Here is an 18272-nt window from a genome sequence, read left to right on the forward strand (position 1 = left end):
CAGGCTCAGTAGTTTTGGCGCGTGGACTTAGTTGCTCCGCGGCATGTGGGATCTTCCCAGACCAGGGCTCGAACCCATGTCCCCTGCATTGGCAGGTGGATTCTTAACCACTGTACCACCAGGGAAGTCCAAAAAACTGACACTATTAAAGGGAGAAATATTTCAAGCCAATAGCAAAAGATCATATATTGTATAATTCCATGTATATGAAATGTCCAGAATAAGCAAATCCATATAGACAGAAAGTAGATTAGTGGATGCCAGGGGATGTTGGGGAGGGGAAAATAGGGAGTAACAGCTAACATATACAAGATTTCTTTGTGGGGGCGTGACAAAAATGTTCTGGAATTAGATAGCAATATTGGTTGTGAAAATACTAAGAACTAGTGAATTGTACACTTACTTTAATTGGTGAATTTTTTTTTTTTGAATCTTGTAGAAGCTTTTATTTCAGTGATTAAAAGAACACAGTAAATAGAAACTATGCTGGTTTACATTAGGCATGCACCTCTACCTAAAACTGCTGTTAGTTTTTTTTTTTTTAATTGGATTCTTTTTTTAAAATAATTAATTAATTAATTAATTAATTAATTAATTAATGGCTGTGTTGGGTCTTCGTTTCTGTGCGAGGGCTTTCTCTACTTGCGGCGAGCGGGGGTCACTCTTCATCGTGGTACGCAGGCCTCTCACTATCGTGGCCTCTCTTGTTGCAGAGCACAGGCTCCAGATGCTCAGGTTCAGCAATTGTGGCTCATGGGCCTAGTCGCTCCGCTGCATGTGGGATCTTCCCAGACCAGGGCTCGAACCCGTGTCCCCTGCATTGGCAGGCAGATTCTCAACCACTGTGCCACCAGGGAATCCCTGCTGTTAGTTTTTGACTGGCCTAAATCTTTATAACTTATTTTTTCATTTAGGCACATCTTTAAATTTTTTTGGACACTGACATACAGGGTAAGTTAACTTCTTCCTTGTGACAGTTTAGTATGAGAATTATGTTCGCTGGCTAGAGCCTCTAGACTCTCAGGCTACCTGTACTAGCTCAAGACTGTACTTTATATAGATATTTAAGTGAATCACAGTATAAGGGAGGGAGATAATCTAGAAAGGTGAAATGTACTGTATGAATACTCCATACATTTTTTTTCCAGCACTGATAATCAAACACTGGATAAGGAGGCCTACAGTCAAGTACCAAATTACTCTTTCCTCCACTGCTGCCCTTTCTGAGAGACACAAAGATGTATATCGATCACTCCAGAAATCTGAAAGGAATCCACACAAATAACAGATTATTACCTATGTGGTCCCACTATCAAATTATAGAGCAGTTCCACTATTAAAATTATAGGAAGCAGTTAATGGGATTATGAGGAAAGCATCGTCCCACATACAGTAACATACACCTAGTAGAGTTTTCCATTCATCTGTCAATTGTTTTCCCAAGATTAGCATTAAAAAACACAACCCCAAACACATTTGACCCTCAAACCACCCCCACACACGAAAATTGGTCTTTGTTCATTCTCAGATGACAGGATATCCCAAGAGTGACAAAGATGGGAGCCGATCCCCCCACAACCTTTTCTTCAACCATCCCATCAACTGCTCTTCATTTCTTGAACTACCTTCCTTTTCCAGAGAGGTAATACTCAGGTCAGTCAGAAAGGCTTTCTGAGAAGACTGGCTTGGATTTCTGGGTCTGTTCCAGTCGATTCAAGATGAATTGGCTTGTATCAATGAAGCGCTCAACGCAGTTCACAAAACAGGCCTCAGCCCGACTGTCCAACTTTGGCCCAGGCTTGTCCATGCACTTTTCCCAACAAAGTTCCATCATCTGGTGCACCAGCTGCTGGACGCGCTGCTTCTGAGTCTCTACCTCGATGAAATGCTGCAGCTGCGGGTCGACCGAGCCCAAACCCGCTGCAGAGGAAGAGGAGGAGGACTCCATCCCAGCACGGCCACGCGTGCCGAGACAAACTCCGCACCAACTCACTGACCTTCACGTGTCTCCACGGCGGAACCCTTAATTGGTGAATTTTATGTTTTGTCTCAATTTAGAAAAAAAGTGTGTGTGGGGGGGGGGTGGGCAGGAATGAACATATGAAGGAAAAGACTGCCTAAAACTGTAAAGATTTGGTAACAGATTTAAAATACATTTTGCAGGCAAGAAAGGGTGGAATTAACATGAAGGAAGTTAAATTAGTGATGAGGACAAATCTGAGAGTCTGCAAAATTACAGAGGAAAAAGAAGAAGAAAATGAAAATGCTGTGAAAGATGATGAGAGACATAAGAAACATAGCTAAGTAAACCAAACCAAGAATTATATCTGTAGCTGAGGAAGAAAGTAATATTCAAACACTTAATTGAATAAAACATCCTTCTCCTGAAAAGGGGAACACTGTATGCAGATTGAAAGTTGTCATAAAAATCCAGGGAAAAATCAGAGACTGAGACACATATCAGAAAAAGATTTTTGAGTCAAAATAAATAGAAGAAAATTTCATAAATATACAATTAAAAAAAAAGTTAAGGGAAGAAAATTTAGTCTGATATCAGGCTTATTTAAAATACTAAATGTAAAAATAATGGAACCAAATCTGTACTTATTGGGAAAATTACATAATTCAAGGATTTATGGACCCAGTGCATTTTCATTAAGCACTATGACAATGAAAAGACATTTTCACAAGTACACAGAAGCTAGAAAGTATATTCAACCTCTGTACCTTCTTGAAAAATTCACTTGAAGACTCATCCAGCTGAAGAGATGAATCAAAATGAAGAATTCATTACAAAGAAATGAAGCAATGCTGAAAGTGATCAGTGGTGAACTTTGAAGTCAGTTTGACACAACACTCATCTAAATAACAAATTTAGTTACAAGGTGGAAAAAAAAATGCCAAAAGTTAATTTTGGAATGAAAGGCATGAAAAGAAAAAACAATTGTATTTTTTGTCTTTTTGACTAAAGAGGTGTTATTTTATTCATGACTTGGTGATCAGATAGGTTAAAGAAGTTTTCATAAAAAATAAATTGGACTTGATTAAAATTTGGAACTTGTGTGCACCAAAAAAAAAAAAAAAAACACCATCAACATAGTAAGAAGATTGCACACAGAATTGGGGAAAACATTTGCAATTCATATATCTGATGAGAGATGACTATCCATAATATATGAAGAACTCTTACAGTTCAACAACAGCAAAAAGCAATCTAATTTTTAAATGAGTACAGAATCTGAAGAGACATTTCTCCAGGAAAGATACAGATGGCCAAAAAGAATGTGAAAAGATGTTTTACATCATTAGTCATGAAGGAAATGTAAATAAAAACTACAAAGAGATACCACTTCATACCCATCAGGATGGCTTTTATGAAATAAAAAAGAGCAAGGGTTGGCAGGGATATGGTGAAATTGGAGCTCTTGTGTATTGCTGATGGGAATGTAAAATGGTATAGCCACTGTGGAAAACAGTGTAGTGGTTCCTCAAAAAATTAATCATAGAATTACTATATGATCTAGCAATTCTTCTTCTAAGTATATACCCAAAAGAATTGAAAGCAGGGATTAGAACAGATTTTGAACACCCAGGTTCATAGCAGCATTATTAACAATAGCCAAAGGGTGAGAACAATCCAGATGTCTACCACCTGATGAATGGATCAATGCAATGTGATACATACATACAATAGAATATTATTCAGCCTTAAAAAGGAGTGAATTTCTGACACATGCTACACTGTGGATGGACTTTGAAGGCATTGTGCTAAGTAATACAAGCCAGTCACAAAAGGGTTGGAGGAGGAGGAAAAGGGTTATTGTTTAATAGGTACAGAGTTTCCATTTGGGAAAATGAGTTAATTCTGGAGATGGATGGTGTGATGGTTGCACAACAATGTGAATACACTTAATGCCTTAACTTGTATACTTAAAAATGTTTAAAATGGTAAATTTTATGTATATTTTACCACAATGGAAAAAAGCTACCAAAAAAAAAAAAACTCGAAAATAATTTTAAAACTAGATATCTGTCTTCCAAATTATTGTTGAGTATATAAAATAAGCAAAATAACATAGAACAAGAACAGGAAACAAGAGGGGCTTCCGTGGTGGCGCAGTGCTTAAGAATCTGCCTGCCATCGCAGGGGACACGCGTTCAAGCCCTGGTCCAGGAAGATCCCACATGCCGTGGAGCAGCTAAGTCCATGCACCACAACAACTGAGTCCGCATGCCATGACTACTGAAGCCCGCGAGCCTAGAGCTCATGCTCCGCAACAAGAGAAGCCACTGCAATGAGAAGCCTGCACACCACAAGGAAGAGTAGCCCCGGCTTGCCGCAGCTAGAGAAAGCCCACACATAGCAATGAAGACCCAACGCAGCCAAAAAAAAAACCAAAAAACAAACAGGAAACAAGAAACTTTAAGATAGCATAAATAAGTCAGATGAATAGATTACGATGAAATGTCTTTAACTATGATAAGTAATTTTGGCGTACATTGGCATTGTGTCATACATGCATTTAAACAAGTTCAATTACATGTATTTAACAAAAAGAGAAGAGGAGAATGAACCTTAAAAGTACAAGTGTGGGGCTTCCCTGGTGGTGCAGTGGTTGAGAATCTGCCTGCCAATGCAGGGGACATGGGTTCGAGCCCTGGTCTGGGAAGATCCCACATGCTGTGGAGCGACTAGGCCCGTGAGCCACAATTGCTGAGCCTGAGCATCTGGAGCCTGTGCTCTGCAACAAGAGAGGCCGCAATAGTGAGAGGCCCGTGCACCGCGATGAAGAGTGGCCCCCGCTTGCCACAACTGGAGAAAGCCCTCGCACAGAAACGAAGACCCAACACAGCCATAAATAAATAAATTAATTAATTAATTAATTAATTAATTAATTTAAAATAAAACAACCCATGAAGTGAACCTCTCCCTTAATCTCCCTTTGTCATTAACATCTCAGTTAAAAAAAAAAAAAGTACAAGTGTGTTGTACTCTCCACACTCTTATCAGCATATTAGCATGAGAGAGTTTGAAATGAGAGGTGGGAAACCTCAGTTCTCGAAGTTCAGTGTCCTCATTTGACTTTTATAGTTTAAGCATCTTTTAACTTGCTTCCCTGAGTATGATTCTAGAGTTTAAGTGTTTTTAGTACAATGTGGTCTCTAAACACAAGTCAGGTACTTCATCAGGTGCTTAGATGCAGGCACAGTGATCTGTTACAAGCCAGGGTGAAAAAGTGGACTCTGATGGATTTATTGAGCAGACAGGATATCAGTTTCCACCTTCAAGGATGATTTTGACCCTGCATGTTTTTTCACTTTTTATGCTGACTTTAAATTCCATTTAAACAAAATATATCTCTATTTGGGTGGGAAAAAAAGATATTGAAACTATATACATTTTGATCCCACTATATATTCATTTAGAAGGATCTATAACCAAAGTATGCTCGAGTTTTTTGGTTTTTCTGCTTACTTTTCTGAACTTTCTGCAATGACCTGGTTATTTTTTTTTTAAGGTCACAGAAACTTTCAGCTTATGTTCTTTTTTCTTCAACCAAAAAAGTATTAAAGTTCTTACCGTGTTTCTGGCAGATACTATGCTAGGTGCTACATTTATATGGCTGTGCAAAATAAAATAAACATGCCCCCTATGATCATGTTCAAGTGGGGAGACACATATTAACAAATAGATACAAATAAGTACATAATTACAAACGACGAGTTAGGAAAATAAAGAAGAGTTTTAAGAGAGTAAAAGGATCCAGTTTAGTTTTAGGAGCCCATGAAGGCCTTTCCAAAGAAGAAACTTCTGAGCTGAGATCTAGAGGATATAGGTAAGTTAGGCAGGCAGAGAGTGGGGAGTGAGAGTGCGCTGGTGGAAGGGAACAGAATGGGAGGAGCTCCAGAAACAGGAAAGTTGGATGCATTTGACAAGTGAGAAGAAGGCAGTGTGGGTAGAGCAGAGCTGTGGCTAGATATGGTTAAAGATAGATAGGTTCAAGATCATCCAGGGTTGTGTAAACCATATTAAGGCACTTGAACTTTCTTCTAGTAGGCAACTGTGGTTTGATTTACATTGGTACATTTTTTTCAGGCTGCTATATGGAGAATAGCTTGTGGATGGAAAGGCAGGGAGCCCATGTGAAGGGAGGGTCAAGAAGTGGAAGTGAGGATACCAGTTAGCTGAAGGCTGTTGCAGTAATTAGTGTCAGAGATGGTAGCACCTAGGATTAGAGTGATGATGACAGAGATGGAGAGAAGTGGACACATTCAACTTAGTTTTAGGAAATAGTTCTTCCTGGACTTGGTAATAGAATATGGAGAGTGAGAGAGAAGGAGGTGAAAAAAAAAATTTCTAGTTTTGTAGAATAAGCAACTGGGTAAATAAAGGTGCCATTTACTGAGATGGAGAAACCTGAGGAAGAAGCAGATTTGGAGAAGATGGTCAAAATATCTGCTTTGGACATGTTAAAAATGAGATTTCTGTTCCACATCCATGTGGAAATGTTAAACCTGCAGTTGAATGTAAACAAAGTCAGTTTACAGTTAAGTTTTATGCAAGGGCACTATCTAGAAGGTGGCTCTGTTCACGCCATAAACGTGCCATTTTTTATGAAAACACCCAGGGGTGAAGATTCCAAATCTCCTGTTAGCGTTCTGGAGCAATAATGTTAACTCTCTTCCTGCCCGAAACATAAATCTGCACACGTTCTGCAGCTGTGCACAGATGCAGGAAAATAAGTACACATACATTCAATGGCATATACACATATGTGTGGCTACACTCTCTTTCAACTGCCTCTCAGCTCCAAGGAGGTTGATTCTCTTGTACATCCATGCACTGCTCTCAGGAACTTAATTATTCTTCCTTGCCTAACTCTGAACCTGACACAATCACCTCTCTTGGAGGATAAAGGTAGGTGGTTAAGAGACCCTCACGTATAGTTGTTTGTGTTGTATCATAATATATAAAACAAATTTTTTTTTTATGAGGAAGAGATTTCGTTTTCTAATTTTTCCTCCAAATGCTTTAGAGGCTAGCTGTGTCCTGAATGCTAGAATCTGAAGCTCAGAAAACAGGTTCCAGCTAGAGATATCTATTTGTTGGTCTTCCACATATAATGTTCCATACACTGATGATCAGTGAGTTCATCCAGGAAGAGAAGAGAACCCAGTTCTGACCCCTAGAGGAACTCCAGCATTGAGAGATTTGGTAGAAGAAAGGACACTAAGGATTTACCAGAGAGGTAGGGAGCAAATAAAAGAACGTGAAGCCACGGAAGCAAAGAAAAGCTCAGTGTACATATGACCCAGAAGGCTTAATAGGATCCTTGCAATCTGTCCTGAAATATAACTCATGACTTATTTATATTTATACTGTACAAATGAACTGATACTTACCCAGCTTTTATTGCCATACACATTTTAGGTGCTTAGAAAATGCATGAAGTATGGAGTACCAGTTAAGAAAGAAAAGCATTTTTGTAGAAGATAATTCTATAGTTACTATAAACTCCTGTATGTCCAGAGGTGTTCTTTTGCCTCTTATATGTGACATGGATAAACTTCTCTTATCAGTTCCTATATTAGTGGATTTAAGAATATTGAAATATATTTTAAAGAAAATAAAGTTACTTTCAAATCTTGTATTACTTTATCACATAAAATTTTCCTTACAATGTTTTGTCTTTTGTATCATTGTCAGATTAAGCTTCCTACAATGTAACTGATTGCAGTTCCCTTTATTAAAAAATCCTTAATGATGTTGCATTTCATGTACAGTAAAATTTACACTCTTTATCCCTTTAGCTTGGGATTCCATGCCCTGCTGAATTTTGTCCCAAACAATTACTTTTTAATATCTCCCACCACTCTCTTTAATGTAGTCCATAATACAGTCTGACCACAAAAGTATCTGATTTTTTTTTGCTTAATCTGTTTTCCTGCTTCCTGGTCTTTGCTAATGATGTAACCTCTACCTAAAATGCCTTTGTTTCTTCCTCCCCATATTTCAAAAAGCCTACTTACTTTCCAAGGTACAAACTATTTTCTCCTCCTCTGAAAACGTTCCTGAGCCGGAAATTGTCTCCCTTCTAATTTATGTCTCCTCTTATGTCATTTGCTTCTCCAGTATATTGTTGCAATATTGTACATTTCTGACAGCTTCAGTTTGACTCATGTCTCCTTCTGATTACCCTGTAACACTCCCATGGTAGTGCCTTTTTTATAGAAGTGGTTTAAGAGGTAAATTTTTTGTCTTTCTTCAATCTGTACTTGTGTTAACTGTACTACTTTTCCATTTTTCTGTAGGATCCAATGATGCCATTGCTCCAGACTTCCCGGCTTAGGTGCTAGGCACAAGGGATGATGACCTGGCAGACACTGTTAACATTAAACATAAAGAGGGGATCTACAGTAAGAGGGTGGTAACTAAGGCATCCTTGTCAATGGGGGAAAAAAACCCTTTCAGAAAGATAATGCAGGTGACTGGATTGGCTTTGTGTATTCTGTGGCCTTTTTTTTTTCCTCTTCATCTTAAATGAGAGTATTGTCCAGGCTTTCTTTTTTTTTCTGCTTTTTTAATGCAAACTTTTCTCCTAGCTGTTTTATTGGATATGTACAAGAAGGAAAATTAAAATCTTTTAAAATTTTTGAAAACTGTAGACTTTATTTTCACTATGGGAAATATATTGCAACTTTTGAAATGAAATAATATCCATTTAAGTATGTTTTAAAGACTAAAATTCATAGAAAATCTTGATTAAAATGCCTCATGAATTTATCTGTTAGATGGTACAAACTAATATCTCATAGGTTAGATTCTGCAGGAAAGTGTATGGCTCACATGGTGTTTAAATTTTTAAAACTTTTGCTGCCAACATCTAAAAATAAGATTTTGGGCTTCCCTTGAGAAGTCAGAATATGTAGTTGCACTCAACTTGTATTCCTCCATGGCAGTTATCGTTGACCCTGAAGCATGGCTGTCCTCTGCAGAGAGGACATACATTCTCCTGTTTGCTTCAGTCCCCACGAGTCTCAGACTCAATCCACTTCATACATCTACTTTGTCAGTTTGGTGACTGTGGGTATTTGAGTTTTCATCCTTGCCCCTAGATATAGGCCCCACTGTTTTATAAAAGCTTTTAATCTTTAGGAATCTGCATGATTTTTTTTTCCTTTGCATACCTGACATTGTGCTTCTTTAATTGATGCACAGTAGTATTTGTTAAATGAAAATTCCAGGAGCCACTGAAAATTCTACATGTATACTTGCGTGTGTTGCTTTGTTGCATTTACAGTTTTTATTCCTGTGCATAGCTCTTAGCCAAATAGGACCTACTGATCCCGGGGCAGTATTCAAACAGGCTGGTTCTATGTTCCAGTTTTGGCATAGTGTTAATGACTTCATGTGATGTTGTTAATGCTTTTATGAGGAAACCGAATGAAAGGCTGCTTGCTAAAGTGCACACATTTATTCTTCCAGATAACTTTTTGTTGCACTGAAAAGCATTTTGAAGTCTTTTGAAATAAGATAAAAGAAGCACATCTGCCAGTTAACATGGAGGCTGCCAAGTAAATAGAAAGGCAAATAATTTTGCAAAATGTAGTTCATAAATGAAAACTCTCATATACTAGCTATATACTAGTGGCAATTTGGTACATATAGATAACCCTGTGATCCCACTGTCAGACAATTGAGAAGAAGGTGGATATGGAAAAATTGGCAGGGAACAAAGTGATAGACTAAGGGAACTCCATCAGAAGTTTGCACAATGAACTTACCAAATATAACTCATCTCTAGTTTGCATTTGGTAAGGATGATGTGTGTGAAATAAAGTTGGGCTTTGTTAACTGAGGGACCCCTATAACCTCCCACTTGTTATGGGGGTCTACTGCTACTATTATTGTTGGTCTATTTCCAGACTACATCTTAAGGAAAAGTCCTCCTATTTCACCGTCGGAGAAGCCCAGCCTCAGAGCCTCTCACTTTAAAGGATTAAGAAGAACAGGGGGACGATACCTGCTGGGGAAAATTGAATAGTGACATTTGTATAATAGCTGACTGAGCCCATTAAATATATCAGAAGTAAAAATCTAAGTAGAAGGATTGGAATATAAAAGTGAGAAAATCTGTTAGGAAACAGAACATAAAAAGAAGGGAAAAGAAAAAAATTCAAGATTGGCCCCAAAGGGTCAACATCAAAAAACAGGTGTTCCATAGAGATAATAGAGAAGATAGAAAAGAAGGACTCAAAGGACTAGTATAGGAATAAATTCCAAAACTGAAAGATATGAATTTCCATGTTAATAGGAACTGTCATGTACATAAAAATCCACACCAAGGCACATGACCTTGAAATTTCGAAACACTGGCAAGGAAAGAGATTCTGAAAGCTTCCAGAAAGAAAACAGGTACCATATAAAGAAATGCAAATTAGACTGACATTAAGCTTTTCAAAAATAATACATGGAACTAGAAACCAAAGGAGTAATGCCTTGAAATTCTGAGGGAAAATTATTTCACTAAATAAAACGAAGGAGTAGATTTAATATTTGTTAAAGGAAAACATGGGATGGAGGAAATGGGGTCAACATAGGAGAGAGGGGAAAGGAATTGCCATTGCAGCGGTGGTACAGAAGATCTAGAACAAGTTCAGATTGAGGACTGCAAGAAAAAGGTCAAGTTGATAGAACACCTTATGTAGTTGACTGTATTTAGAAGAGATTTTCAATTCTATTTACACTTATGAAGATGATGTAGGGATTGGCATATAGAAACATAGCAAATGCAAAAATAGGCAATTATTAACTCCTCAGTAAAAGCAAAACTTTGTAAAAGAAAATGAATGTGATTACAGTATACTAGTTGGTTTAACTGTGAATAATAGAAACATAACACAATCACTGAATATTGATTTAATCATCATGACTACTATTTACATAATATATAAACAATGAACATTAATATAGGACCAAAACTTTTCAGAAGATAGATTGAGGGAATATGGGTGTGACAGGAAAGTTCTATAAAAGGTAAATCCATATGATCCTAGAAGGAAATAAAAAAATAATTTCTGGAACTAAAAAGGATACAGCAATATAAAGCATGTTATTTGGAAACAAGGATAGTGATACTAGAAGAAATGGCTAAATAAATTGGTGGTGTTTGAAAACTGTTGATTTCTGTTATAAGTTTACTGGAACTATTTGACTTTCAAAACCATTTGTATATGTTATTTTGATTAGTTTATAGTTTATTTTGCCTTACTTCCCAAAACATGGAAGAGATGGAAAATGATATATTTGGCAAATACTAACTAAAATAAAGCTAATGAGCAATGTTAATATTGACAAAATCAAATTCCAGACCAAAAAATATTAATATATATTATGAGTTTACCTCGTAAGAACAAAAGGCTCAAATATACCAATAAGATAAAATTTGAGTTTATTTTCTTTTACTCAAACTTGTATGCAGGAAAAATGACAGGAAAATATAGGTAAACCCAACAATACATATCTTTCAGAAACTGAGGGACCAGGAAAGAAAACTAAAGTAGACAAGATTTAAAAATGGACTTTAAAAGTTTGACTTACTATAGAGAACTTTTCATTTTTTAAAGAACACATGGAACACTTAGAAAAATTGATGAAGCTGTTGGTTTTGAAGAATTGATGTTCAAAAAGAACAGCTTCTGATAGGATTAACCAAGATGGTGGAGTAGAAGGACGTGCTCTCACTCCCTCTTGCGAGAGCACCAGAATCACAACTGGCTGCTGGACAATCATTGACAGGAAGACCCTGGACTTCACCAAGGAGGATACCCCACGTCTAAGGACAGAGGAGAAGCCACAGTGAGACAGTAGGAGGGGCACAATCAGAGTAAAATCAAATCCCATAACTGCTGGGTGGGTGACTCACAGACTGGCGAACACTTATACCACAGAAGTCCACCCACTGGAGTGAAGGTTCTGAGCCCCACGTCAGGCTTCCCAACCTGGGGATCCGGCAACGGGAGGAGGAATTCCTAGAGAATCAGACTTTGAAGACTACTGGGAATTGATTGTGGGACTTCGACAGGACTGGGGGAAACAGAGACCCCACTCTTGGAGGGCACACACAAAGTAGTGTGCACATTGGGACCCAGGGGAAGGAGCAGTGACCCTGGGGGAGACTGAACCAGACCTACCTGCTGGTGTTGGGGGGGTCTCCTGCAGAGGTGGGGGGTGGCTCTGTTTCACCATGGGGACAAGGACACTGGCAGCGGAGGTTCTGGGAAGTGCTCCTTGGCGTGAGCCCTCCCAGAGTCTGCCATTAACCCCACCAAAGAGCCCAAGTAGGCTCCAGTGTTGGGTTGCCTCAGGCAAAACAACCAACAGGGAGGGAACCCAGCCCCACCCATCAATAGTCAAGTGGATTAAAACTTTACTGAGCTCTGACTGCCACAGCAACAGTCGGCTCTACCCACCACCAGAGCCTCCCATCAAGCCTCTTAGATAGCCTCAACCACCAGAAGGCAGACAGCAGAAGCTAGAAAAACTACAATCCTGCAGCCTGTGGACCAAAAACCACAGTTACAGAAAGAGAGACAAGATGAAAAGGCAGAGGGCTATGTACCAGATGAAGGAACAAGAAAAAACCCCAGAAAAACAACTAAATGAAGTGGAGATAGGCAACCTTCCAGAAAAAGAATTCAGAATAATGATAGTGAGGATGATCCAGGACCTCGGAATAAGAATGGAGGCAAAGATTGAGAAGATGCAAGAAATGATTAACAAAGACCTAGAAGAATTAAAGAACAAACAAACAGAGATGACCAATACAATAACTAAAATGAAAACTACACTAGAAGGAATCAATAGCAGAATAACTGAGGCAGAACGGATAAGTGACCTGGAAGACAGAATGGTGGAATTCACTGCTGCAGAGCAGAATAAAGAAAAAAGAATGAAAAGAAATGAAGAGAGCCTAAGAGACCTCTGGGACAACATTAAACGCAACAACATTCACATTATAGGGGTCCCAGAAGGAGAAGAGAGAGAGAAAGGACCCGAGAAAATATTTGAAGAGATTATAGTTGAAAACTTCCCTAACATGGGAAAGGAAATAGCCACCCAAGTCCAGGAAGCGCAGAGAGTCCCATACAGGAAAAACCCAAGGAGAAACACGCCGAGACATATAGTAATCAAAGTGGCAAAAATTAAAGACAAAGAAAAATTATTGAAAGCAGCAAGGGAAAAATGACAAATAACACACACGGGAACTCCCATAAGGTTAACAGCTCATTTCTCAGCAGAAACTCTGCAAGCCAGAAGGGAGTGGCATGATATACTTAAAGTGATGAAAGGGAAGAACCTACAACCAAGATTACTCTACCCGGCAAGGATCTCATTTAGATTTGATGGAGAAATCAAAAGTTTTACAGACAAGCAAAAGCTACGAGAATTCAGCACCACCAAACCAGCTCTACAACAAATGCTAAAGGAACTTCTCTAAGTTAGAAACACAAGAGAAGAAAAGGACCTACAAAAACAAACCCAAAACAATTAAGAAAATGGTCATAGGAACATACATATCGATAATTACCTTAAACGTGAATGGATTAAATGCCCCAACCAAAAGACATAGACTGGCTGAATGGATACAAAAACAAGACCCATATATATGCTGTCTACAAGAGACCCACTTTAGACCTAGGGACACATACAGACTGAAATTGAGGGGATGGAAAAAGATATTCCATGCAAATGGAAATCAAAAGAAAGCTGGAGTAGCTAAACTCATATCAGATAAAATAGACTTTAAAATAAAGAATGTTACAAGAGACAAGGAAGGACACTACATAATGATCAAGGGATCAATCCAAGAAGAAGATATAACAATTATAAATATTTATGCACCCAACATAGGAGCACCGCAATACATAAGGCAACTGTTAACAGCTATAAAAGAGGAAATTGACAGTAACACAATAATAGTGGGGGACTTTAATAACACCTCACTTACACCAATGGACAGATCATCCAAAATGAAAATGAATAAGAAAACAGAAGCTTTAAATGACGCAATAGACCAGATAGATTTAATTGATATTTATAGGACATTCCATCCAAAAACAGCAGATTACACGTTCTTCTCAAGTGCGCATGGAACATTCTCCAGGATAGATCACATCTTCGGTCACAAATCAAGCCTCAGTAAATTTAAGAAAATTGAAATCATATCAAGCATCTTTTCTGACCACAACGCTATGAGATTAGAAATGAATTACAGGGCAAAAAACGTAAAAAAGACAAACACGTGGAGGCTAAACAATACGTTACTAAATAACCAAGAGATCACTGAAGAAATCAAAGAGGAAATTAAAAAATACCTAGAGACAAATGACAATGAAAACACGACGACCCAAAACCTATGGGATGCAGCGAAAGCAATTCTAAGAGGGAAGTTTATAGCTATACAAGCCTACCTAAAGAAACAAGAAAAATCTCAAGTAAACAATCTAACCTTACACCTAAAGAAACTAGAGAAAGAAGAACAAACAAAACCCAAAGTTAGCAGAAGGAAAGAAATCATAAAGATCAGAGCAGAAATAAATGAAATAGAAACAAAGAAAACAATAGCAAAGATCAATAAAACTAAAAGTTGGTTCTTTGAGAAGATAAACAAAATTGATAAGCCATTAGCCAGACTCATCAAGAAAAAGAGGGAGAGGACTCAAATCAATAAAATCAGAAATGAAAAAGGAGAAGTTACAACAGACATCGCAGAAATACAAAGCATCCTAAGAGACTACTACAAGCAACTCTATGCCAATAAAATGGACAACCTGGAAGAAATGGACAAATTTTTAGAAAGGTATAACCTTCCAAGACTGAACCAGGAAGAAACAGAAAATATGAACAGACCAATCACAAGTAATGAAATTGAAACTGTGATTAAAAATCTTCCAACAAACAAAAGTCCAGGACCAGATGGCTTCACAGGTGAACTCTATCAAACATTTAGAGAAGAGCTAACACCTATCCTTCTCAAACTCTTCCAAAAAATTGCAGGGGAAGGAACACTCCCAAACTCATTCTATGAGGCCACCATCACCCTGATACCAAAACCAGACAAAGACACTACAAAAAAAGAAAATTACAGACCAATGTCACTGATGAATATAGATGCAAAAATCCTCAACAAAATACTAGCAAACAGAATCCAACAACACATTAAAAGGATCATACACCGCGATCAAGTGGGATTTATCCCAGGGATGCAAGAATTCTTCAATATACGCAAATCAATCAATGTGATACACCATATTAATAAATTGAAGAATAAAAACCATATGATCATCTCAATAGATGCAGAAAAAGCTTTTGACAAAATTCAACACCCATTTATGATAAAAACTCTCCAAAAAGTGGGCATAGAGGGAACCTACCTCAACATAATAAAGGCCATATATGACAAACCCACAGCAAACATCATTCTCAATGGTGAAAAACTGAAAGCATTTCCTCTAAGATCAGGAACGAGACAAGGATGTCCATTCTCACCACTATTATTCAACATAGTTTTGGAATTCCTAGCCACAGCAATCAGAGAAGAAAAAGAAATAAAAGGAATACAAATTGGAAAAGAAGAAGTAAAACTGTCACTGTTTGTGGATGACATGATACTATACATAGAGAATCCTAAAACTGCCACCAGAAAACTGCTAGAGCTAATTAATGAATATGGTAAAGTTGCAGGATACAAAATTAATGCACAGAAATCTCTTGCATTCCTATACACTAATGATGAAAAATCTGAAAGAGAAATTATGGAAACACTCCCATTTACCATTGTAACAAAAAGAATAAAATACCTAGGAATAAACTTACCTAGGGAGACAAAAGACCTGTATGCAGAAAACTATAAGACACTGATGAAAGAAATTAAAGATGATACCAACAGATGGAGAGATATATCATGTTCTTGGATTGGAAGAATCAACATTGTGAAAATGAGTATGCTACCCAAAGCAATCTACAGATTCAATGCAATCCCTATCAAATTACCAATGGCATTTTTTACAGAGCTAGAACAAATCATCTTAAAATTTGTATGGAGACACAAAAGACCCCGAATAGCCAAAGCAGTCTTGAGGGAAAAAAATGGAGCTGGAGGAATCAGACTCCCTGACTTCAGACTATACTACAAAGCTACAGTAATCAAGACAATATGGTACTGGCAGAAAAACAGAAACATAGATCAATGGAACAAGATAGAAAGCCCAGAGATTAACCCACGCACCTATGGTCAACTAATCTATGACAAAGGAGGCAAAGATATACAATGGAGAAAAGACAGTCTCTTCAATAAGTGGTGCTGGGAAAACTGGACAGCTACATGTAAAAGAATGAAATTAGAATACTCCCTAACACCATACACAAAAATAAACTCAAAATGGATTAGAGACCTAAATATAAGACTGGACACTATAAAACTCTTAGAGGAAAACATAGGAAGAACACTCTTTGACATAAATCACAGCAAGATCTTTTTTGATCCACCTCCTAGAGTAATGGCAATAAAAACAAAAATAAACAAATGGGACCTAATGAAACTTCAAAGCTTTTGCACAGCAAAGGAAACCATAAAAAAGACCAAAAGACAACCCTCAGAATGGGAGAAAATATTTGCAAACGAATCAACGGGCAAAGGATTAATCTCCAAAATATATAAACAGCTCATTCAGCTCAATATTAAAGAAACAAACACCCCAATCCAAAAATGGGCAGAAGACCTAAATAGACATTTCTCCAAAGAAGACATACAGACGGCCACAAAGCACATGAAAAGATGTTCAACATCACTAATTATTAGAGAAATGCAAATCAAAACTACAATGAGGTATCACCTCACTCCTGTTAGAATGGGCATCATCAGAAAATCTACAAACAACAAATGCTGAAGAGGGTGTGGAGAAAAGGGAACCCTCTTGCACTGTTGGTGGGAATGTAAATTGATACAGCCACTATGGAGAACAGTATGGAGGTTCCTTAAAAAACTAAAAATAGAATTACCATATGACCCAGCAATCTCACTACTGGGCATATGCCCAGAGAAAAACGTAATTCAAAAAGACACATGCACCCGAATGTTCATTGCAGCACTATTTACAATAGCCAGGTCATGGAAGCAACTTAAATGCCCATCAACAGACGAATGGATAAAGAAGATGTGGTATACAATGGAATATTACTCAGCCATAAAAAGGAACGAAATTGAGTCATTTGTTGAGAAGTGGATGGATCTAGAGACTGTCATACAGAGTGAAGTAAGTCAGAAAGAGAAAAACAAATATCGTATATTAACGCATGTATGTGGAACCTAGAAAAATGTTACAGATGAGCCAGTTTGCAGGGCAGAAGTTGAGACACAGATGTAGAGAATGGACATATGGACACCAAGGGGGGAAAACTGCGGTGGGGTGGGGATGGTGGTGTGCTGAATTGGGCGATTGGGATTGACATGTATACACTGATGTGTATAAAATTGATGCCTAATAAGAACCTGCAGTATAAACAAACAAACAAAACAACTAATACTAAACTTTCATTGGGTTATTTGTATGAAAATATGTTAATATAAATGTTTCAGACATTACATGAAATTTCTAAAAATCTTATATTTGTATTTGTATGGAAATATGTATGGAAATATGTTAATATAAATGTTTCAGACGTTACATGAAATTTCTAAAAATCTTATATGTTCTGGTATAATGTTATAAGTAATAATCCTAGTTATTACTTTAAAATGTATATCTCAGAAATAACTAATTTTCTTGTCAACTGCATTATTATGAACTGTCATCAAATCTTTAACTGTGGTCATTTTTAAGTCTTTTGTCATTTACAGACAGTTTTGGGTGTACTCTGATGCTTTTGCAAATATGTTCCTGTAAAAGGGTTTCATCTTCAAGAAATTCATAGAAAAGACTCTGACAAGTACAGGTTTCTGGTAACTGACTGTACTGCTGAACTGAATGAATAAGCATTTTCAGACCTCTAATGAAAAACTGATGAACTCATAAAAGTGCTAACAAAAGATCAAGATAAAAAAAAAAATTAATTACATGGGACTGAATGAACTGATGAGGATGAGTATAATTTTTGTGACTTTCTGTCTGAATTAAAAAAAAAAAAATCCCACAAGGACTCAGAGGCAAAGAATATACAAATCAATTTTCACTGCAAAGTAAAGGAGCTGTTACAGTGGAGCATTACT

The 18272-nt window shown here is 37.4% G+C and overlaps 1 protein-coding gene across 1 annotated transcript; it reads right to left on the bottom strand.

Annotated features, from left to right (window-relative positions):
• Nucleotides 1-1585: 1585 nt before the first annotated feature.
• On the bottom strand, nucleotides 1586-1948 carry LOC132377005 (mitochondrial import inner membrane translocase subunit Tim8 A-like). Its single transcript, XM_059942916.1, has one exon. It carries the CDS (start codon nucleotides 1946-1948, stop codon nucleotides 1655-1657), a length of 294 nt encoding a protein of 97 aa, XP_059798899.1. The 3' UTR covers nucleotides 1586-1654.
• Nucleotides 1949-18272: the final 16324 nt, after the last annotated feature.

The sequence above is a fragment of the Balaenoptera ricei genome, chromosome 13 (assembly GCF_028023285.1).
Source record: "Balaenoptera ricei isolate mBalRic1 chromosome 13, mBalRic1.hap2, whole genome shotgun sequence".
NCBI classification, from domain to species: Eukaryota; Metazoa; Chordata; class Mammalia; order Artiodactyla; family Balaenopteridae; genus Balaenoptera; species Balaenoptera ricei.